General features: G+C 32.9%; 1 protein-coding gene across 2 annotated transcripts in view; it reads left to right on the plus strand.

Annotated features, from left to right (window-relative positions):
• The window catches only part of LOC126978438 (forkhead box protein E1-like), an 86123-nt gene that overhangs the window by 35516 nt on the left and 24388 nt on the right, over nt 1-26219 (plus strand). For both annotated transcript variants that reach the window (XM_050827229.1, XM_050827230.1), the window contains exon 3: nt 4407-4515. In XM_050827229.1, the coding sequence (XP_050683186.1) occupies nt 4407-4515 (109 nt within the window). The remainder of the gene's footprint in view (nt 1-4406; nt 4516-26219) is intronic.

The following is a 26219-nucleotide window of genomic DNA, read 5'->3' on the forward strand; positions in this document are numbered from 1 at the left end:
CGGGGCGTTCAATCAATTATTTATTTGTTGAATAAGGTACATACAAAATTCTATTATATATGTAACTCAAATTGTCCAAAAGGTCGAGAAAACATATAAACTTCATAGCGTCCACGCAGACGACGTCGCGGGCATCAGTTAGCCTTCTTTGTCAAAGAACTTTTTATATATTTCTTGAATTTGGGCGCAGTGAATCCTAGTAGTGTAAAATTTAATACCTATGAGCTAGGAGCCCTGTGCTTTGTGATCATTGAAGAATGTTGATAGCTCATAAAATTAATAAAAAAATATATATCTAGTATTAAATAGATAAAAATTTGTTTGAAAATCTATGCTACGTTAAGCGTTACTTAAATATTCGTCGTAGTGAAATTGTTATTATTTTCCAACTAACTGAAAAAAGTCAAAACGTTTGAGTATTATCACGTTTTGTGCAATGGGATGCGACAAAAATTCATTTATTGTATTTAAAATAGTGAAACTCGCCTCTATTTTGATTAAAAAGAGCTGTTACGAGTTTCTTGAAACATCTTCTTAAAGCTTAACTGGAGGTAGTTGTCAAATGTGGTGGTAAATAGTCAAATATATATTTTTACATTCGTAAGTATTATTGGTTCCCTAAATTAAAGAATTAAACAGGCTTCAATTATGCGCACCGTGAGTCGATTATATCGTACTTTGGTTTACGATAATTTATTATTAAATTAGACACGACGTGGACAACTGTACCTAGATTATTATCTGTAGATATTTATTATATTCGTCGATTAGTTTTATACCCAAATTTGACAGTGGAATACTTGCAGAATACTTATGACAGTTCCATAGTTCCAACCATCTGTTAAAAGGCTTTAATGAAATCGTTTTTGTAACTATAGAAATCGTTAATTATTTTTCAACAAGAATGTAATCGAATCCATGCTGAATATAACACTATAAGAACCTACACCTTGACGCGCACGTGAATTATATCATATAAAATGTACGTTTTTGTTTTTCACTGCTGTAATTTCACCCAGCCATTTAGTTTTATAATATTTATAAATCATTATTTTGGTCACCATTTGAATATGATGTACCCGTGTGAAAGGAACCCTTTCTATAAGAAATACACAACCATAAAGGAATTAGTTCAGAAAAAGTTCTTTCGTAGAGTGCACTACAAATACATCCGTTACAGATATGACTATCTTCTTAATAAATACATCTTGCTTTCGCTCAAAAAAAGAGGTGGACAGCTTAAGATCACGTAGTTATATGTTATGTGTCATAAAAGATATGACTGAAATGTTGTTAACATTATATTGTACTACTTGGTTCAGCACACGTGTATACAGATTGGCCTCACTGTTTGCTACCAAGTTCTGTCGTAGTAATGCTGGAAAACGTTCACCGATAGATCCCAATAGATATCTATTGGGATCTACTTCTAATAACATTTTTATTCAACTTCATGTTATCTTTGCTTATTGGATAATTTAAAAATATATTAGAATCTGTCTTGAAGACACTATAAACCTTATTAATGAGCTACTTAATAAATTTATCTTTGAATTTGAAATACTATATATATATATATCACCATTTTGCAACATTCTATCACAATGTATTGTAAGTCGTGGATAGCTGTGCTGGTGGCACAATTATTACTTTTATCTTATATTGATACTTTAGTATAAATAAATATTGTGAACAGCGATTGTTGACCCTAATAAAAAAGGAGAGTACAGTAGATATAAATGCGTAAGTATATATATACGTAAAATAAATCTTTGTACCCCTTGAACGTGAAATTTAACACAGTTAATGTTCATATGGAGAATATTCATAATGTTCTTGTTCTTATATAAAATGCCTTATAAATATAAACACAACATACACACACATACAGTATAGAGATGTAGTCTTTGACAAATAAACCACTAATTAAGTTCGAATTTAAAAATTTAACGAATTATGGTCGAATTTTTTAATTTCAATCTCTGGGCGACCACTAGTTATATTGAATACGTATGGATCCAGAAACAAAGATGGTAGTATGTGCAATTATAAAAAATAAAAATTGACAGCTGTCAAAGATATCACTTTAAAAATTATCAAACTACAATAATAATTATTGTTATAAATAAAAGCTCACTACCCGGATTTGAAATATTACTTGTCAACAAATCGAATTAATATACCGTCTCAAGAATGTTTGTGAAAAGAATTTTTCTCAAGTGTCAAGCGTGGTGCAACAACTAAATATTGTGCGTGAATTGAAGAAATGCATCGATCTCACTCATGTGTATATTATTTCCGAATTTTTATCTCGTTCACGCTAATAGCCGCTTGACAAACGTGTAACGTCGGTAAATAGGTGTGCTCTTGCAGCTGTTGCAAACAAATCAGATCCAATATAGCTTCTACTGTCAAAAAGATCATCGCGTGGCTTAAGCAACAAGACATAGCGATCAATAATTATTGGTAATATCTATTTACTGTTATGTCTATTCCCGATTCAATAGATATATATAAATATATATATATATAGTTTAGTTATTTATAAATTTAAAATATAGTAGTATAAATATAAGAAATGTGAACCTATCAGGTAAAACTAATGTCCATAATGACATGCAATGAAATTACGAAGAATCTGTATATAATAAGAAAATATAATAAAAAAGTAAAACAACAAAAACAGTAAAAATGTAATATTAAAATATTAAAAATTTCTTGCGTGCGTACATGACTACACACACATTTATTTTTATTTTTAGTAATCTCGTTATAAGGTTGCATGTTTGTAGTGAAATTTTTTTTGTAAACTGTCTTTCTAATCACGCGTATGAGCTTATCACTTGGACAGCGTTTACATTCACTACGTCGAGGGTATACTAGCCGTTTATTCACGAATGGAGAAAGCATCCTACGTATTTAAAAATAGATATTGTTGACTATTTATTTGCTATCTTTAAGATTCGATTTAATATTAACTTACGAAAAATATCGTAGGCACGCGTGTAATACTGCTAATTTCCACTATCTGGAGCTATGAGCGAGTTTTAGCTGTTATTAAAGAAAAATAAACTGGTTGTACGCATTATTAAATATATTTTCACGGATTTTTTATTTTTATTTTGAGTTTGCACCAGAAGAGTAACTAGCGGAACTTTACTACTATGTCCGGCCAGTCTGTTTCTTATACACCATAATAGTAAGATTGCTGTAATTTTAACAAAAATCAAAATGATAACTTAAAAAATGGGCGCCCTGCAAAATACCGCCGAAGATACATTATAATCTGAGATTTAAATGAACAAGGAATATTTTTATTGCTCAATCAGAAGATTTAGACTGTCATATACTGTAACACATACTAATTGTGTTTACGGATGTTATTTCAAGACAATCACTTTATTAGTACACCTTGTAAGCGCTTCTTATTTTAATATCTAGAAGGTAAGTGTGACCCACTCCTAATTATTTTATTTTTATTTTTTTGACCAATTTTTCACTTTTCTATGATAAACCCCTGTTTTTGTATCGCGATTTTTATATTATTCTGTTCCATCCACAGATCCGCAATAGGGTTGCAAGATGGCAATCGAATAAATTAAATAATTATTGTAGTATGATAAATTTTATGTGCGATATATTTGATAGGTTTGAGAATAGGTCGTCATCTATTTTTTATACCCCAAAAATTTTAATTATTGATTTTATTTTACTTTATAATATAGCAATTCAACGTTTACTGGGTCATCTTGTGTTTTTATATAAAAGTCTTTAAAATTACATAGTTCTGTTAATTGTATAAGATAACCACTTAGCCCGGTAGCACAAACTTAGAGTTAAAGGTCCCGGATTCAAATTCCGACAGCTGCGTTATTTATATGATAAATGTTTTCGATTTGAGTTAATTGTGTTTGAGAATGAATATTTGTTTTTGTATTTTTAAGTATTTATTTTGTATTGGATATGTCCTTGTCTCGCACATAGTAGAAGGCATACCCTACTTTGATGCTAGATGATTTCGGTTTTAAATTAAATGGTGCATACGCTATTGTGTGCGAGTAAGACTCGACAAATGTATATTATTTCAACACTTTAGCGCGAGATTCTTGTATATATATATATGTATATATATCGAGCGACGTTCATTTTTGTGGTTATTTGAAGGGCCAAATTGGCCTCTAGAAAGCTGTACTCAGTTGAGACAGCTCTTCACTTCTCACTATATTATTATGTTTAAAAAAATCAACGACAAGTAAATTTTGCTCAAACGTCAGATTTTCTAAATGCACTCTTTTTAGCTCTTAATTAAATCACCTCCCCTTAATCTGACGCGATTTAGTAATTCTAATCGATATGGTCTGTATATAAATATTAAATTTTTATAAATCTATTTTGTTGAACAACAGGAGCTGTCAATCCATGCTGTCTCCACTCATGAATTGCTGAAGCCGAAAGAGGAGCCTCATTACAGCCTGGCCTCGCCTGAACAATGCACCGTCAATTTATCTCATATGAGTGAGTACATTATGTTTATTGAATTTATAACTAAAAACTTAAATAGAGGCAATGCTGGGACTGAAAAATAAAACAGGACGATGAAGTGTGTGCTACTTGCCTGCTCCTCAAATGATGTATGGCGTGTGAGTGTGATTTAATTTACTATACTATATTACTATAATGAAGTGCCGCTCAGGATTCTTGAAAACTCAAAATTCCCGCAACAAATGGACGTAATTCCAGAAAAACGTTCCAAACCACAATCATGTTGAAATTGAGTTAAGAACACAAAACTGGTCACGTGATTCATATTACCGGACTGACAAAAAATGACAGCCCTACTATCACTATATATTGAGTGACATCATCATTTAGTAGCCCGACCCACATGTATGGAATTCACTAATATTTAATAAAGTTTAAAAACGAATTCCTTAAAATATGATGTTTGTGGCTTGAAACGTTTTTCAGGAACTACGTCCAAGTGCGCTTGTCAGTTTCAGACAAAAGATATAAAGTCTCGTTAATTAATATCCATACCTACGGCGCCCTATAAACCGAAACCCAACAATGATTGCACATCGTCGTAACTGGCGGGCATCCTGTGGTATGAAGCCCCCCACAGGATACAATACGGCTTTCAATTCTTGCCTGTTCCAATCCCGTTTCGAGAAGTTTATCATGAATAATGATTAAATAATCTTTATAGAAATAGTTTGTTATTTTTAAGTGATATCCCTCACTTCGGGTCACGCATCGTTCATAAATATTGGTACAAATTTAATTTGTATAGTCTTTATATCTTTAACCGCACTAAAGTCCTTCTTAAATCTTTATAAGTAATTATAATAATACAAATGCTTCTCCTCAGCTATAAGGTAATAAGAACATACAATTTAATTGTTTATAGACTGAAGAGTTACGCTATTTATGAACCCATTTCCTGACATTTATTGACATTCCGATAGCCTAATTGTTTAGGGCAGAATAAATTCGACACACAATCTAAAAAATTATGTTGAAGGTATAAATGCGCCTCTTTTGCCTTTATTTATATAATAAAATAAGGGTTGCATTCCGGGAGTGCCAGCAGATCTGAAAACTTTAACATGGCTTGTGGAACCATTGTTAGGGAACAATTTCGAACGAATTGCTTTATAATCAGTATAAAAGTACTAGCATTTATGTGGTTAAATACAATAAAAATTATTGCGCTATCGTACACAAAAATAACAATTTATGTTACATTAAAAATTAACACTTCAAAAAGATTACAATTATTTTACAAAAATACTTTTCATCATGCCGATAAAAAAAATAAAAAAAACATTTTGTGGTATAGATATCAAACTATTTTATCATAACATAAGACTATAGGTAAGCAATAGTAAAAGTATGAACTACCTTCACTTTTATATAATGAAAATTCACCATTTTTCAACTTTTTTCATGCCGAGAAAGATGTTTTGTAAAATCATTAATTTTCTCTGTTTGGAATAGATACTAAGCTATTTAATCTGTTATACTAATCATGTTAAATATTGCGTACTTCTTACGTTTTCTAATTAATTTGGTATAATATGAGAGTAAAACGCGTTTAAACTTTAAAACATCGTATGGCGAGGAAAAGACCCTCAAAGTAAGAGCTATAAATACTGATGCAAGTGTAAAGTATTTTTAAGTTGCATATAAGTTCCGATAATAGTAAGCAGAAATCCATCGATACATTTGTATTGCCGCATTGAACATATAATTTACGACCAAACCTCCATTGTTCATTCAGAATGACTCCAACTTACGTCACATGAGTAGCCAATTATAACCAGAGAACACACTTTTAAATAGTTTTTTAGATTTAGCTCATTGCTTAGCTCATTTGTCTCGAGTTGACGGAAGATGTCACAGTAGGTTTGGTAGCTTTTGATGGCTAAATTCAGTTTCCAAGTAAGGAACTAAGATTGAATTAAATTATTTTTACATGAAATAGCTTTACTTCATACATACAACGAAGATAACATAAGTTCTATTCTTTATAAAATATTTAATACTTGTGTTAAACTAATATGTGATGGTCAAACAACAGCTTGATCAGTTATTGTATATTCGGTTTTGATCTTTTATCCACTATAAATAAATAAGGCTAGTAATATATTAGTAATGTTAATTGCCATAATCTAAATAGGAGCTTTGACAATATTTAAAAAAAATAGAAAATAATTGATTGGCTCTATTTATCTACTTAAATTATATTCGATTAAAGAATAATTTATTTCAAAGTTATTCGACTTCGTTGTACAATAGTTACTCTGTTTGTATAGGGCTCTCTGTTTCAGCGTCGATAATAAGTGTCAAGCTGCCGGAAATTCATTGATAGATTTAATCGCACTGGAAATAATTTGAGATTTGATTCGAGCTCTGAATTGCCTAGTCATTAATGCCGTCCGGTCTCGAGGCACTAAAAACTGGTGCTATTTTCAGGCTGTTGGGATAAGCACTAAATAAGATTCATTGACGTCACGCGTGTGTCATGTGATGTAAATGATTGTAAAATTGATTATGAGTCTTAATTACTTTTATAGATTGAATTATAGACAGCGTTATACTGTATAATGTACATACATAAATATTAATAAGAAGAGGTTCTACAAGAGGTAATAAATAAAAAAATAGGGTTCGTCATCATTATATAAGTAGATTGAGAGATTCATACATTTTTACTATGATATACAAACTTTGTTGCAAAATTTAAATTTTTGCGTTGCTTCCTACACTGTGACAAGCTCTGCCAGTGGCACTATAAGACACTTAAAACTGATTTACTGTTAATATATATCTACCAGACGAACGCTAAACTCTACTTGTCTTGCAAAATACGACAGGTAGAAATATGTTTAAAATTACATTATTACTAAAGGACAATTAATGTTGGACTTACAATACGACAGGCGTAGGCACCAAGCGCTATGTCTTATGCTGTCAGGAAACTAAATGAAGATGGACTGAAAACACACTCTAGAGTAGAAAAGGCTAAAGTTAAAAAGATATCACTGGATGGGTATTACTGTGATAGAAAAAGAGGAAAGGGAAGGCAAAGATAAAGACCGGAGGAAAAAAACATTCGTATTATAGCTAGAAACCTAAAACGAGCTGGAGAAGGGACGGTTAAAGATAAAATTTTGTGACAATCTCCAGGCTTTTATCATTGCACAATTAGGTACAGCACTAAATGGCAAAAAAAGAAAACTTATTTAATATATTAAATTAGATAAACTATTCCCCTGTTTATTAAGTTATAACTCAGTTGAATTAGGAAATTACGTAACAGCAGCTTAAATTTATGAAGAGTTAATACAAATATTCTGACTTTTATTTGAGATACATAAAGTTAATTCTATCATTCATATGCAAAAATATAGGCAATTGTAAAACTCCATTATAATAATTTCTAATCATATAAACATAAAATATCTCTCTATTGATAGAATTAAAATATCAATAGGAAACCATAATACGATAAACAAAATTTAATTTATTAGCAAACTGGATATAAAGACTCCTAGACGCAATCCGTAATCGGCACTTCAATAACATGATTGTTAATCCGTCGAAATGAAATTGCCCAAGGTACTCTGTTTATTTGCTGTTACAAGGTATAGAAAACTTAAAACAGTTTATATTTTATGAAGCAAATACAATTCATTGGTTTTAAGAGTATAAATTCCATAAAGAAAATCATTTATATTGTTGTTTTTGCATCCGTACTTTCATAACAAAGAAAATGAATTTTTATCGAAAGAATATCACTGGATTTTCATTAGATGAATACAAGTTTCAATCAATTAGCAAAAGCAAAGTAGCGTTTTTATAAATAAAAATTAATGATTCTCTCGAATGTAATATTTAAATAAATACGTACCCGCTTCGATGCAAATTCGCTAAGTAAATCGAATCTCGTACGTGGAATCATACAATAATGTGATGTTTACTTTTAGCGAAGACCATCTAAGGGATTCTCTATGACATCATCTTTGAAATAATGTCACTTAGGCTGTATCAGAACTTCATTATGAATGTCATTGTTTTGTGGGTGACTATCTCATAATAGTTTAGAACTTATGTATCACTTACGTGTGATTTTTGAGAAAGAGATAACTGCAATAGTTATATTGAATTTGGGGACTTTACCATCATCATCATCAGCCGAAAGACGGCCACTGGTGAACAAAGACTTTAAAATATTGCAAAATATTTTTATAAATTAAAAAATCAAAATTACTGTTTTGTACCTAATATAGTTTTTGTCTATTGGTAACAATTCATCCTGAGCAGCAATGAGTAATCATTGCTGCTCAGGATTGTTGAAAAATACAAAAATTCTGAGGGGCACTACAATTACGCTCGTCAACTTGAGACATAAGATGTTAAGTCTCATTTGCCCAGTAATTTCACTAGCTACGGCTCTCTTCAGACCGAAACACAATAATGCTAACACATTACTGCTTCTCAGCAGACATGGGCACCGTTGTGGTACCCATAATCTAGCCGGCAGCCTGAGCAAAGGAGCCTCCCACTAGAGGTAACCTTTGGCTCCCGCTTTAGCACTTTTAATCGTAAAGTTCGTAAAAGTAAACATTCTTTCACCGCTGACAATATTTTATGAGGTTTTGTAACTCTTAACGAGTGGTAGCACAGAGAGCGTAATTCATAAATTATTTTAGATTTGAACGTCACCTCGACAAGGACATAGGTAATAAATTTTCAGCATTATATTACAAAGAAAGAAGATCTATAATTGGACTTACATTATTATATCAGGAGGGCTTGACATGTGGTAGCTACACTTTAGCATCCCTTTAGCATTTACAATCGGAATGGTTACTAACCTTTCGTCGATCGTCAAATTTCATTGTTGAAGAGAAAACTTCTGTAGCCGCGTTGGGCACTTTTTGGAATGGCAAAGTCTTATGGGTTCGCGTCACCGACATGCTCATGACTGGCGAACGCGATAAATAAATAACTAAAAAAATTCAACAATTTGTTGTTTTTTAAAAACACAACAAATTATTGTTGCAACAAAATCGCCCGCATTGGTAGGATTAATATGATACGTCACTCGAACGGTTAGCTCTTAGCAGAGCACTGGCATGGACCGCCAGAGGTCGTGGGCTCGAACCCACGACCTCTGAAATCCCGCATCGTTCAAGAAATTTTGTTTTAAAATTTTATTTGTGTCAAAAGAAATAAAAATATAGTTAGACACTTTCTGGATGTGTAAAATTCTGTGAATTCGCGTCACTGAAATGCTTATAGCAGTATATCTGTAGCTATACAGCTGACAATAGCTGCACATTACTGCACTGCATCGGGTATTCGGGCCAACGACGCATGCAAGCCAGCCGAGCTCGGCTTACAATAACTACCGCCAGGTTTCCTTATTTCTTTTCAAATAGTTAAATACACGATGTTAGAGTGTCTGCATATATTTGGAAGATTTTTAAGCAAGCTGTCAACCTTGATATCACTCCTTTGATCTTACCATAAATTTTATTTGTAATCGACCAGATCGAGATTTTTTTTTCATATCGGAAGATATAGCATAGCACCAACATAGTAATTGCATTGCTTGCTTTAAAACTAGTCATATTATTCTTGTCTTTCCCCTTGGTAATAAGAAATTCCCTTTCTTAAGATTAGCTCTTCTGATTAAGCTTTGCGATGATGACTTTAGTTGGTTAGTCAGTTTGGATATAATTATCTTATACGGATATTTCTTCTAAGCAGTTATATTTATGCATACGATTAATATTATAATAATATTATTGTTTTGTGTCTATGAAAAACTTTACTTATAGCTTATACAATAATCAATTTGACATCGAGATTAATTGATTTCGTGTGGACGTTTTCATTTACGACTGTTTTATCAATGTGGTGACTTGTGCGTAAATAACCGGAAAAATATTGCATTTGTAACGGAGTGCCATGTTTAACACTTTGTTTGCATAATATTGCATTCACGACGAATCTTTACGCGATACACAATTATGATTTATTTCATACTAATACTTAAAAAATATTTGATAGTTCAAAGTGATGATGACAATCTGATGAGTTTGTGTTTTTTAATAAATGTGGAATAATATATCATTTTATATTATGGTTTAGTAGGGTTTGAATAGGTTTTAAATTGGTCTTAGCTGCATTGCACTATATTTCTATGAGGTATAGCAAGTTTATGTCTATCAATAGTCAAACTCTTTTTGGCATACACCAAACAATTTTTTAGTGTAGTGAACCTACTAGAGGAGAAAGTTTATTTCTTATATTTATAAGTTCACTTTGTTAACTTGTTATTCAGTATATTGAGCAAGATTTTTCCAAGATTGTATAAATATATATTTGCAATTTGCAATATTTGCAAGATATTTTTCCTCATTAGTCCTTTGTAATACTTCTGCTCTTATGTTATGATCAGATAGATTAGGTAGTTGTATGTTTTGAGACAAGTATCGTCTGCATAAAGAGTAGGATGACTCTGCAAACCTGCTATGTTTGTGTTATTTACATCCACAATGAATACTAAAGGTGCTAGAAGGAATCCCTGGGGTACCCCGCATCTCATTAGCTTAGGATTCATTGAAGAGCACCAATTCTTACAACCTGATACCGAAATTTTTCTATAGGAGTTTTTAGATTTTTGTATGTGTTTTCTATTATACCTATGTGTTCCATTTTTTTTGCAGCAGGGTATGATTGACTGTATCAAAAGCCTTTATTAAATCTATAAAAAATCCTATTACCATTATTGCTCTGGTCTATTTTGGTTTTCATTGTGGTTACTAAATCAATAGTGGGACCACTGTGTTTGATTTTTGCTGAAAACCGTACTGTTGAGCATATACAAAGTTTAATTGGGTTAAGTATTTCTCTAGTCTATTATGTATGTTTTTTACAAAATGTTTGTCGGTACTTCCCGGGGTTAGTTTTATTACCTACAAATATAGTACAATGGGGTAACTCTGGCAACTAATGGACTGAACCTTCAGCCAAAAATTTATTTAGACTTTTGTAAATTTTATTTATTTGTGCTAGGTTCAGTACAGTAGGGTAGGTAGGTACAGTGGGGTAACTCTGGCAACTAATGGACTGAACCTTCAGCCAAAAATTTATTTAGACTTTTGTAAATTTTATTTATTTGTGCTAGGTTCTCTTTTAGTTTTAAACCCTTTTCCTGTTTGATTATTTTTAGGTTTTTTTAGTCTACTCCATGTTTTATTTTTTTCATAAATTTCTGCTATTACCTTTCTGCTTATCCATTATTTTTGTTATTGGTTAACGTATCCTCGCGTAACAGAGGGGAGGGGTTTGCCAACAGGGGGAAGCTAGAAAAGAGTGAGAGACAGGGGCATTCATGGGGTAAGCGTGTGTTGCCATCCTCGCTCGCTCCAATTTGTCGCATTCCCGATTCTAATTAATCATCTTTTCGACGTCTATTTTTTAATAGAGTTTTCCTTGAGTACGTATTTGAGAAGGCGTCCAATACGCAATCCGTGATCATATGTGTTCTGTTACTGACTTCATAATTTATATATAACATAAAAGAGGTAAAATACACTAGTGGCCATCTGGAGGCCCTTAAGTTGAGATTGGAGAGCTTCAAATTGAAGACGCAATCAGTGAGATATACCAATTAAGAAGTCTCAGGTCGCAGTAATCACGAAAATGATTAAGATAGAAGATTTAGAAAAGTAAAATACTTATCGATGTTCTAGCATCACGAATATATTTTTTAAATTCACCCATATAATATTGCAACGAAATGAAATTTTGTATTTAAAACATTTACATTAAACTACACTCAATAACCCTACTCGCACTTCACATTTTAAGCCCACAGTTATATTTAATTGACGATTGTAAAATTCTACTTCTATTTGGTTTCAATACCATATATGTGAGGATATTGCGAATCGAGAGTTTGCTCGAGCAGATTAAAAAAATAAATATTGTCACTTAATTTAATTTTAATGTCAATTTGAAATAAGATTGAGAGTTGTCTCAAGATTTATTTCAATATATACCAGCTTAGTTATACAACGAGGAAATGCTGCCAGTATTCCTTGTATTAAATGATAGTTTTAATTTGCTGTAATCAAAGTATTGTAAATACAGTTATATGATTTGTCTTGTTTGAATAAATTTATCTTTCTATATGAGTTTAGATGTTAGATTAGTGATTAAAACTCTGCATTTTGTAAGAATGACGTGAAACATCTAATCTTTTACAGGATTCCAGCTAGGTGCAGTAGTGTACAGATACTTAAAGTCATCTTGGCGCGCGGCGCTATGTATGCGTGTGCTTGTTAACATGCAGCTTTAGGGCACTTATTCAGCTCCATTCGCGTTTCGCTGAACGATTTTGGTCAAACTTATACAGCTCTGCTTCTATCAGCCGCGTACGGTGTCGTAAGAATGAGAATAATAACTTTAAATCACGTCTGCACTCTTTAATCTTTGCGTGCATAATGATTACGTCAAATCAATGCAGGAACAATACAGGTCGCAACTTGTCGACAAGGAATCACGAACCATCCCTGTAAAGAGCTGTTCCGCCTCATTCAACGGCGAACAGCGCTGTACGCGGCGGAACAGCGCCGAACGCTCTCTATAGCATTCGCATAATAAAAACACATTTATCCTCATTCTATGCTGGTTTGCCGCGAAAGCAGACCGGACGCGGAAAGCTGAACCGACGCGTACACGTCTCCATACAAAATTGTTGTTTTCTATGGACAAAAGCTGAAAAGAGCTGAATAAGTGCGCGTAGTCCCTTAATCTGTGTGACAGTAATGCGGCAGTGGTCGTCTGAGCAATTATCGTCGAGCGTCACTGTCACACAGATGAGCTGCATATTTATAAGCACACGCACACATAGCGCTGCGCACCAAGATGACTTGAAGTATCAAGATGCGAAAAGAAGCTAGGGCTGCAGGTACTTCATATGTCTCTCACATTGTCTCACAGTGTCTCAAATTGTTTAAATAATTAGAGCTATCGATGTTGACATTGATGATCTTGGTAAGGGATTTCTGTCACTAGAGGGGTAACAATTGTTCGGTGTTCGAGCCTTCCATACTGTGAACAGTCACTCGTCGTGCAAATAAAAATCAAAAATTTTGGTAGGATCGCATTTCATTAAACGATAACTATAAAGACGAAACTTTACTTATATATTTTGAATATACATGTTTTTAATAATAAAAGACAATTTCTTATCACACGACGTACGTATCTTGAGAGCATTCTGACCGATTGAATTATTCACGTTTGCAACGGTCATGTCCTATTAACCTTCTGCATTCAGTTGCGAATCATATTTCATTTCAATGTTGTAAAAATGTGCTTTTATTTATTCCAGCTTCAAAGTGCTAGTACAGCGCATACCAAATTACTATTAATTAAATTTCGAACGTTCATTTTATCGATAATTTGATGGTTCTTTTTCGGTAAAATGTCAAGGTTTCAAAATAAAATCTCATATCGTTTTTATAAATAAAATTGAACAGTTCAATTTTAAAATTTCCTTACTATTATTTAATTATTAAACTTATATAAAGGTAATATATAAGTAAAGAAGTCCTAGGAATTTAAGTATACAAAATACAAATATCTATACGAATATATTATTAGGTTATTCGCTAAGCTATTAACATTTGTTTCTAAGTGAATAATGTGAATTTTAGTAATACTTAAGAATTAATCTTTAAGAAAAACATCTAAAAGCAAGTGGTACAAATACTAGATTTTTGAGTGTATCCTTTGTACATGTATTTATATTTGCAATCAATCAATATGGCGTTGAAGTACTTGGTTCGCAGGGCTTTAATACTGTTTAAAGTACTAGGTATAGTACGACATCTCAATATGGCTACTGGAAACCTACCAGCTGACCTTGTTGTGTGTGTTATTGGTTCAATACCATGTCATGATATATTAATACCACGACGTATTATTATCTACAATAATTAATTTGATATACACAAACATACATACAATAGTAATTTCCGTATCTATGTAAACAACTGGTCTGCGTTTATTTTAGTAACTGGACTTTATCCTTCGAAACAACAAACAGAAATTGAATAAAGTTGTATAAGTTTTTTGATTGTTTATATGTAGTCTTTAAGTTACACTACGATTCAGTTTAATATGGCATTTAATAAAATAATATCACCTGAAAGTTTGAACTCCTTGAGATGAGTTGAGACTTCTGTCACGTTTGCTTGTTTTAAATTTATTTTTCTCTCGAAATAAATTATTTGTTGTTATTACGAACTTAAATACTAAATCAATCTTTTATGCAAACAATAAATACGTAAGGGTATAAAAAAAGTAATATGATAGTGAATCATAAAATAACTTCACAGTTTTATTTTGTCAATATTCCATGAAAATCCAATATCAGAAAGTAGAAATATTTTCTAATATTGGATTTATTTGAAAGTCTGTAAATACATGAAAATTCATAAAAGTACCTTTTAACTTTACCTTTTTCTTTTAGAACAAATACAACAAAAACTTATCATGCAGCAATAGTCCGTTTACATGTTTATAGTTACTTTGTCGTCCGTTCTGTAGATAGATTTTTAACGAATATATTTCCAAGCTGTGAATGTATGGTATTTTTCGTGTTCTAATATTACCAATATGAAAAAGGCAATTTAGTCGTTTTTACGAACATTTCAAATAACAGCTGGAAAACACCTCAAAGGGTTGCCATATTTTTTATCGAATGAAGTTTTAAAAGCTTCTATTTAACTTTCAATGTTTTTTGTTTATGTCAAATCTTGCAATATTTCATTTTTTTCATTAAATTCTCTTGTAGGGTAGAGATTATATCAGGGTAGGTATTATATAAGTATGTATTATCTAACAATTCAAATCATGCGTATGCCTGTTACGACCTTACTGTGTCGAAGTTTATTGTTAAAGAGAACAATTACCTTTTGTATTAGTAAGAAACATTATCACAACTAGGTGCTTAACACCCGGTTTCCAGTTCGAACACCTAAGTGAAACTATTAACACTTAATAACTCTTTGTTTGCGTACCGATTAAGCATGAAACTTTAGATTACTTTGAAAAAAATCTTCCTTTATGTTTTTAATCGTTGACCAAAGTATTTGATATGAATCCGCATGAGTCCCAAAAAAAATTTCAAATAACAAAATTAGGGTTGACTTATTGCTACAACGTTTTTCTTTACCCCCTGACGTTAGCTGGTCAAGTAGACAATTTGCTTCAGCTTATATGCGTGTGTGTAAGTGTGTCCTTGCACAGGAAGCCGGCTAGATTATGGGTACCACAACGGTGCCTATTTCTGCCTTGAAGCAGTAATGTGTAAACATTACAGTGTTTCGGTCTGAAGGGCGCCGTAGCTAGTGAAATTACTGGGCAAATGAGACTTAACATCTTATGTCTCAAGATGACGAGCGCAATTGTAGTGCCGCTCATTTTTTTTGGGTTTTTCAAGAATCCTGAGTGGCACTGCATTGTAATGGGTAGGGTATCAATTACCATCAGCTGAACGTCCTGCTCGTCTCGTCCCTTATTTTGGTAAAAAATATATAAGCCTCTTGTAACTCATATGTCTACTGATCCACAACCAATAGACGAGAATTAAATAAAAGAGATCAGTGAGCTCCCATATAGATAGTTTCAGACCCGGACTTCAAGCCCACGTTCACAAATAAATTTTTTGATATTCGTTTAATAAACTAGCCTAACAAAAAAGTGAATCAAAGTCAATCAGATAAAGATGACCTGATTCCTGCCGAATTCCACCTTCGCACGACACGCCACAAGTTAGGATATCATCCCCACCATCTGGATGTCTCCACAGTGCGGTTTTCAAGGAGCTTTCTTCTACGTACTACAAAGCTGTGGAATGAACTTGTGGGGTACGGGACGATACGACATGGGTACCTTCAAAAAAAGCGCGTACACCTTCCTTAAAGGCTAGCAAGTCCTGTGATTCCTCTGGTATTTCAAGAGAATGTGGGCGGCGGTGATCACTTAACACCAGGTGACCAGTACGCTCCTTTGTCCTGCTTTTCCATAAAAAAAAGATGGGAGAAGAAAGATATTCTTAGTAATTATTAAAAGTTAGGTTAGGTTTACATTTAATTGTTTTTAGGCCACATGACCTTGATACCATTTAAAAGCTCTAAAAAATCTGTTTATAGGCACAGAAGATTATTATCTGAATATACCAACAGGCTTTCTTTTAAACTTTAAAACAGCTACCGTGCTTAGCACAGTAGGTACCTACATACCTAATGATAGTTGTCATACAATTATTATTCTATTTTTAAGAATCTACTCAAAACAATTACATAAGAATCTATAAGTTCATAATATCCATTGGTTGTATTTTATATCTTTTTTATTACAATAAATATTATTCCTTCTACAAACGTAAAATTGCACGGGCCATTTTTTTTGTCTATACATATAAATAAAAATGGAGTGTCTGTTTGTAATAATGAAATATCTGTTTTTTAATACGTGTATATGAATATATACATATAATAACATTTTTTTAAATTTTTGTCTGTCTGTCTGTCTGTTTGTTCAGGTTAATCTGTGAAATGGCTGGACCGATTTTGACGGCACTTTTATTGGCAGGTAGCTAATGTGATAAGGAGTAACTTAGGCTACGTTTAGTTTAGAAAAATATCTCTTATTTTAGAAAAATAACGTTATGTTGCAATGTCAAAGAAACGGTCTAAATTTAAAAATAATTTATATGGCAAAATAACGTTTGCCGGGTCAGCTAGTTATATATATTTTAAGAATTATTGTTTTGACTTGCCAAGTTTTTTATATCTTTCTAATTCAAGTAGAGCAAATCAAATGAACCTGACTATAAGTCGGTTGTACACTGTTGTTGACATATTCATTAAAATATAGCCTTAATTACATATTTTAATATCAGGTATCTGCCGGATAGTTTTGAGTTTCATTAACATATTATGCATTTCGTTAAAAGCCGTTCTTTAGATAATTTGAATAGACCGTTCTATTTAATTTATACGTGTTAATGTTTATAAATTTATGATATGACTATTAGTATGTCTTATAACATTTTTTATCTTTTTTTAATTCAATATATTAGTTTGAAATACATGTAATATTTACTTTCTCCATTTCTCTTTTATGTGAACTTTGAACTTCCACTTTGCTAAGCTCTCAGTCACAGGATTGAGACAATCCTGTCTTAAATTTTTTCGTAGTTGTAAACCATTCTTAAAATGGGATCAAAAGTTTTCGCATCACATCATCATATATTTTATAATCAAGCATAATAATAATACGAAAAGAGACAACAAACGGCAAACTAGCTTCTAGCCATCTTTAATTAAGTGATTAACTCCCCCAAGCTTAGGAGCATCGCTGAATAAATACAAGGTTGTTACGAAATCTCAGTCAGTCCCGTCCTGTTTGAAGGTCCCTACCATTTTAACAAACAGTAAGTATTTCTTGTCATTCTTTGGTGATGAAAACGAAGACGATATTGCAGAGAAGGTATCTCAGGTGTATGATTCTTTAAACCAAGATTTCAATTTTGATCAAACTGCGTTCCATACATTTTTCGTATCACTATACACCCACACATAGCCCCATGTAGGTTAATCTGTAACTGAATACCCGATAGTTCAAGGAGCTCTCCATTCAAACCTCAATTGTTTTTATTACCTATACCTGCATACACGCATATTATTTATTTTGTGAACGATCTGCAGGATTCACTCTGATAAATCTATTTATTCATGTTAGAGTTTTCAGACTGAAAAACGTTTGTTACATAAAAATATTTCAATCACTAATCCCAATACGCTTGTATAATGAGAGAATTTATGTGTAAATTCATCTATTTTTGATTTTACAATTTGAGTTGAGAATGCTATTTTCAAAATTTATAGAGAGACACTATGTTGCATTGATAGATCTTTATTTTTTTTAATAGTAGAACTTATTAGTGATATTGCAAAAACAAAGAATGGTTGGCCCAATTTAAAAATTGTTTGCTGGAATAATTTTATTCTTACTGATACGACACTCCGAACTACACATAGTACAGGGTACATTCTGCTATTGTCACAATGATCACGCCTGTGGCGTGTGGTCCAAAGATGGAGTTCGGAGGGAATCGGGTCAAACAGCTCTACGGTACAGTCCCCGTGATAAATGTCGTAGAGTACACACATTGCAGCGACGTATCTACACACCGCCTACTTGTCTAGCCATTCACAAAGATGAATAGAAGCCCGGTCTAACTCTCGACTTTGAAGAATAAGAGAAATTGGAATAAAGGTTGGATTCGAGTGGAAGAAACAAGTATAGCCAGTGGAATATGGAGGTCCTGGATGAAGGGATGATTCATTATATAATACGAGTAATTTAATACGTGTATCGGAGTATGTGTTCACGTTCACGCAGCGCAATAAATAAATTTTATTATCAATGCTAGTAAGCACTATAGTGATATATCCAGAAAACCTTTATTGATCATAATTATAAAGACGGTTGTGTACTTACAGACAGAGGTTATAGTTTCACCAAGGCAAGGTTAATAATACAAAATACACCCATATTAATTGTGTATAAATTACCCTGATAAACTTTGCACTGACTGATTGCGTTCTCTTAGCCAACTCGAAACAAACAAGTGGTACAGCCATTCAAGCCAAGCGTGACAGCTCACTCTCAAACATTGTTATCTCAGCCAAAAAATGTCTACTGCTACCTACTACTGCTACCTGCTACTGTTATGGCCTACCCCTATGCTGCCCTCATAAAACTTATTCCAGCGATCTTGACCGGATCATCGGTCCACCTTGTGGGGCCTACCAATACTATGTCTTTCAGTAGTTGCGGTTCGAGGACGTTACTGCCCTAAAGGGCATCTGTCCTTTTAGCTATATACTCTGTCCACTGCACTTCTCTTTCGAAATCATCCTTGCTTTGTTGGTGACTTTGGTTCTCCTACGGATCTCCTCATTTCTGATTCGATCTTGCAGGGAAGCCTAGAAGCCTAGCCCTCTCCATTGCCCTCTGAGCGACCATGAGCTTTCTCATGAGGCCCATTGTTAGCGACCACGTCTGTGTTCCATAAATCATCACTGGCAACACATACTGACTACAAACGTCACGTTCGTCTTGAGACAGCATGGTGAAGATTTCCGAACACTGCCTACCCGAGTTGGATTGGACGAGTAAACTCTTTCACGAAATTGGTACTGCCTAACTGGATTATTTTGTCCGAGGTAGTCTGGTCACCAGTTACCAGAGAAAAGTTTCCAACTGGTGCGGGAGTAGTGTTCATTTTGCGTATGGTTTCGAAGAATCTTCCGTGTCACCAACCATATTCTTCCATGGGTCTCGCAAGAGGCAACTAAGAAATAAGAAGAATGGACGATTGGCAGCAGCACTCATCTGAGTGAGCATCATTGCTAAACCGCCTGCTAAGAGTAGCGATTATTGCTAAGTCCCCGGAAAAATCATGACTGAAAGTCTCAATCAACACTAAGAAAACATATAGTGCTCAGCACGCCTAGAAAAGTTTTCATTACAAAAATGTAACACCGAATGTAACACAAAACATACATTAATTAAATATTTCTAACAAAGCATTAGTAGGAAGTAAATATTTATTTCATCCCTTTAAACCAGTTGATAATAAAGCCCGGAAGACATATTATTTTACTTAGCTACTCCCTGACTTAATTGAGGAAAAGATTATGTTACCTACCTGCAGGCGACCATATTTTTTTTTCTCTTAAAATTTACTAATTACACTAAGTTTGTAAATTATAATTAGAGATTAAAATGTTGTTATTTACAAAAAGGAATAATAATATTTTGTATTAGGGATTATAGTATTATTTTCCCAATTTGTACTGAAAAATTGAAATTCGTTTTTTTAAATTAACATATTTATTTAATGAAAATAAATACGTAATGTAATGAATATTTATTATGCAATACAATAATACCTCAAGATGTCACAAGAAATACGCTTTTTTTACGTATAACGTGTGAATTGTATTGGTAAATCAGCAGGTGCATAGAAACATAATGTTATCAGGCGCCACATAAAAGTACAAATCTTTCATAACACTGAAAAGAGAAGAAAACCAAAGTACATTGTACGTAAATTACTCAACGTCTCGGCTAATTCGCATCGAGTCGAAGTAACGTTTCACAATTGTTATTTGTTATTAATTTCACGAACGATACGGCTTTTAATGTTTTATAAATACGACGCATTGTTCTATATGCGATACAATGCAGTGGCTTTGGTACAGAACACGATATGCGCTGGCCCCGTCTAACAGTTACCGGTCGCTTTGTCGTATGCGGCGATTTCACATTCTTTACGTGTTCGATATTTAACGGTTTTATATTTTGACATATTCGATTCTCAAATTTAAAATATATCATAATAACTTTTAACTACAAGTGCTAAAAATAAACTGAATAATTATTAAATGTTAATTTATTTACTCAACACGATACGCGTCCTAACCTTTTTCAAATTTAACAAATTGAAACTAAAAAAGCTTTCTTTAATATAATAGCCTCTAAGTAATACTCCAAGTAATTGAAGCTCGTACCTAATTATTAGTAATTAAGCCTTCAGCTATAAATTTCGTACTTTATCCAATTTATTTACTTTTTCTTCTTACTGCCTTAATTTATTTAATTGGGATCAACGTTTCTATTAAAATAAATGTAATTATTATAAGCAGCATGATACATATAAACCGTAGCTTTGATAGCGCTTTCTTTTCTTAAACGGTCAAACATCTCAATAATTAACAGCATCATGAATTTCAGTTGACTTTCGTAGATTCAATAATGCATTTAATAACAATATTACATTTTAACTTATGATTTCATCGTTATATATTTATACACATCTATTGTAAGCAATTTCTTTTAACGTCTTAATGTATTCAACAGCTAGTTTTTTTTAATAAGAAGGGGCAAAGTCCCGATGTCCGAGCAAGAGGTTCACGTGATGGGAAGTAAACTTTGGACATCCGCAGTATCAAAGATCAACAGATGCGTTGCCGGCCTTTAAAGTGTCGTATATGCTAATTAGGTAAGGCATTTGGTTGCACAAAGTAGCTGAGCGGAACAAAAACTTTCTTGCAAAATGCGAGGTCGTGGAATGATGGAAGAGTAATTTCGCATTTTGACGTAATATCCGGTGATGGAATTCAGCTGCCAGAAACCGAATGTGAATAACTTATATGAGTACTCACTGTGATACACATTCGGTAATGAAATGACCCCCATCCCTCTGTAACGCCAAAGAATTAAGCCGATCGGAGATGACTTGATCGTCAATGACTCAATCTACCCTTCTTTTGAGATTGTCATACAACTAAAATACTATTTCCTATTTTTTTAATTGTTAGCTAGATATTTTATTTACGTGATGGAAAATGAAAACAAGGCTTCTGGAAATCCACAGAATCAAAGGCGATGTTAAAGTTTCTTTCGAAACATGTAAAATACAGAACAACAAATGGTGTTGGTGAGAAAAAAACTTTGCATTTGACGGGATGTACACAACAATTCAGTTTCTAGTACAAGCTGAACAATCCCTTCGTACAATCTTTGTGTTGTACTAGGTAGAATAGAGATCTTTCAAATCTACCCACAACAGTAAGGAGTTCCTTGGTATACATACAGACTTCAAAGCGCCATTAAAATTATGTTTCAACCTAAAATAAATGAAGAGAAAGAAGTTACAAGCTTTTATTAATCTTTCAAAAGACAACTCACACAGGATTAATTAAAAATATCCTTGACAAAAAGACCTCTGAGTGTAATACGAAATTAGTACCTTTTTAAAACCCGCATATGAATTTACACGACCGGTGAATAGAAATAGGAATTTAGCGAGATAATTCACGTAATAAGGACTAAGACTACATTTTGTACGCTTTTTAATATGTAGCTAATGCTTAGCCTGTATGCTTTTTATGTTACGTACCCAATGAACAGCTTATTATTCACTTATAGCGTCTAATTTACTAGGAAATCAACACACGTGTCATAGTTCGTTTCAAAAACAATTCTTTACAGGAAACAGCATCACTAAGATATTCAGTAGAATCACACACAAGTACGATTCAAAAAGAAAATGAGTCTTTTAATTTGATTATAAGTACTTTTGGTGATTTTTTGAGCTTAAAAAGAAAAAATAAAAACAGTAAAAATTAGGTATATCAACGCACGCAGGAAGCCAAATTTCTTTAGCGTAATAAATAACTAAAACCTTAAAAAAATACTCCTCGTCCTGTTTTACGTTTGTAGAAAAATCAATATTATAATGAAGAAATATAATACAGAAATAGAAATATAAAAATACAACATAATTCAGTTAAATAACGTGTAATTAAATATAATTAAATATAATTAAATTATTTTTAAATAATTAAAGAGAATTTGTTTTAAAGCTTGTATATAAATTGAATAGTTTGAAATTTATTTAATTCTCCTTAATTTTTTTTTATGGAATAGGAGGACAAACGAGCGTACGGGTCACCTGGTGTTAAGTGATCACCGCCGCCCACAATCTCTTGCAACACCAGAGGAATCACAGGAGCGTTGCCGGCCTTTAAGGAAGGTGTACGTGCTTTTTTTGACGTATCGTCCCGGAAACACCGCACAAGGATTGGATTATGGATGTGGATTAGTAGACATACGAGATAAAAGAAGCTTGGTAGCTAAAGTATGATACAAATGGTCTAGTAGACCAGCTAACGTGTTGAATTTGCGTGACGGTGTGCGCGCGCATCTTAATAATTCACTTTGATAATTTTTCCCTAACGCGCCAAATGAAGTATAACTGTAAAGAATCCTGCAAAAAATAGAATATAATAGAAGAGTTTATAATTGAAATATAATTAGGATGCTGCGTATTATTTATATTATATAAATGAAATAATTAACAGAATCCGTTTCAGTGTTTCGATTGTCATAGAAATTGAAATAATCGCGAGTATAAAATATTATGTACAAGTGCAATTGTTATTAATTGAATTAAAATATAAACCCCGCACGTCGATAAGGTTTATTATGCTCCAATCGTAACCGTATTCCAGACAGTGTGTCAGACCATTGGGAGGCTCCTCTCACATAATGCCGGCTAGATTAAGGGAACCACAACGGCACCTATGAAGCAGTAATGTGTAAGCATTACTATGTTACGGTCTAAAGGGCGCCGTAGCTAGTGAAATTACTGGGCAAATATAATTTAACGTCTTATGTCTCAAGATGGCTGACTTGGAATTTGGAATACCAAAACGGAAATCGGGACATGATTGCGTGATGATTAATTGTGAGCGACTCATACAGACTTCTCACATATCAATAATCACCTCGTTCTTAATAACTGTTAATCTACATGACATGGTTAACCTTATTTCAATTTACAAAATCGTATTACACAATTCTTTTCATAGTATTAATGAAGCTTTGGTACTTAAATCACAAAAAAGTACCATGCATAATAATACTTTAACGGTACTATGGATAATTTTTGTTTTTTATGTGTATTTCAATGACGTTCTTATGTATCAAACCTTATTGGTGTATTTGCTTGATAGTTGTTTAGGGGTAAATACTTACGGCCTTACAAATAAACTTGGTATAAAATTATACCTGAGAATATACCAGGAATATACAAAATATTGTTTAAATCGCTGACAACACTGTCAATACAATGATAATTTTGAAGTTCTCCGAATGTCATGCAGCGTTGCAAATAAACTAAAAGTTATGCATCCGAATAAACGAATCATAAGCAAAATGTCTATTTGTAAACATAATGGATATTCTTGGTTTATTCACAGGTATAACTTTATACCAAGTTTAATTGTAAGGCCATTAGAATGTTAGTGCTAATATTCTAAGAGTAAATAAAGCTATACCGTGAAATCAATTAAATTTATTTAAGTTGTAAACGTGACATTTATTGTTAAATATATATTTTATTAATAAACATTTATGCTTGAGATAATTTATGCGTCTAGACAGTCTATGACAGCAGTGAGAGGCTCCTTTGCACCGGATGCCGGTTAGATTATGGGTACCACAACGGCGCCTATTTCTGCAGTGAAGCAGTAATGTGTAAGCATTACTGTGTTTCGACATGAAGGGCGCCATAGCTAGTGAAATTACTGGGCAAATGAGACTTGACAACTTATGTCTCAGGGTGACGAGTGCAGTTGTAGTACCGTTCATAATTTTTGGGTTTGTCAGTAATCGTGAGTGGCACTGCATTGTAATGGGCAGGGCGTATCGATTACCAACATGATCGATCGATGAACGTCCTGCTCGATTCGTCCTTTATTTTGATTAAAAAAAACATGAACACATCGAAAAAAATAGCGGTGAACTGTTCGCCTCTAGATAAGATTTGACTTTGAAATGTTAGTATAATCTTAAATATTATCACTAATCTTATTTATATATTACTAGCTGACCCAGCAAACGTTGTATTGCCGATATTAAAATCGCGATACAAAAGTAACTGTTGATCGTAGATGGGTGAAAATGTGATGTTGTAAGTATTTTTTAATGCTGACTCATAATCAAACAAATTTTTAAAAAAAATGTCAAAAAAATTAAAAAAAAAATTTGGTGTGGACACACCCTTAACATTTAGGTGTATGAAAAATAGATGTTGGCCTATTCTCAGACCTACTCAATATGCTCACAAAATTTCATGAGAATCGGTCAAGCCGTTTCGGAGGAGTACGGGAACGAACATTGTGACACGAGAATTTTATATATAAGATTTAATTTATTATATAATAATCGTTTATTGTTTTTTGTTTATTAAAACGTGTCCAGAAGCTACCAATTGTCCGAGCTGGTCGCGACAGATAATTGGTTGCGAAACAAAACCAGGGGGCCTACTCCTAATATCGATATATCGTGGCATTAATCGTGTCGAATCCTACTCTTCGTTACGTCGTATTCAATGTCGACACGATGATTGAACGAACGAAACGTTTTTCGATATTATCGGTCTAGCCCTACTCTTAGTTGAAAATGTCAGAGACGAATATTCGAATTCGACAAACAATCAAACGTCACTTTTACGATAATCTCAACGACTTCTAGGACTTCTGTCGTTGCTAGTTTATCGTTTCAAGTTGTATAGATATATTTGCTATACAATATACATACATCATAAATACAATTAAAATAATTATATGTGATTTACTATTCAACAGAATTTATTTACTACCAAGTAATTTAAAACATTTTGTTGATCGTTTATGCCGTATGCGTAGAAAGTAATGTAAATGGCCGCCTGAGAAATAAGAAGTAGACAAGAAGTTACTTTTTTTTTCATTTTATTATCCACAAGTTATGTAATATTTTTTCAATTTAAATGGTCATATTATATTCATTACATAATTTTTAAATATTTACATTTTGTGTAAATGTTTAAAAATTGGTGGTGCAGTCTGGCATGATTCTTAGCACCTTAGCTATGTTTTGACTTTTGACACTTACCAGCGACATAGCACAGATTATACATAGTTTGCGCATAATTAATTCGTTCTAACATCGTAAAAAATCAAAATATTAGTCTATGGTTACGATGTTGTTACGATAAACGATATGGA

This window comes from Leptidea sinapis, chromosome Z (assembly GCF_905404315.1).
Source record: "Leptidea sinapis chromosome Z, ilLepSina1.1, whole genome shotgun sequence".
Lineage (NCBI taxonomy): Eukaryota > Metazoa > Arthropoda > Insecta > Lepidoptera > Pieridae > Leptidea > Leptidea sinapis.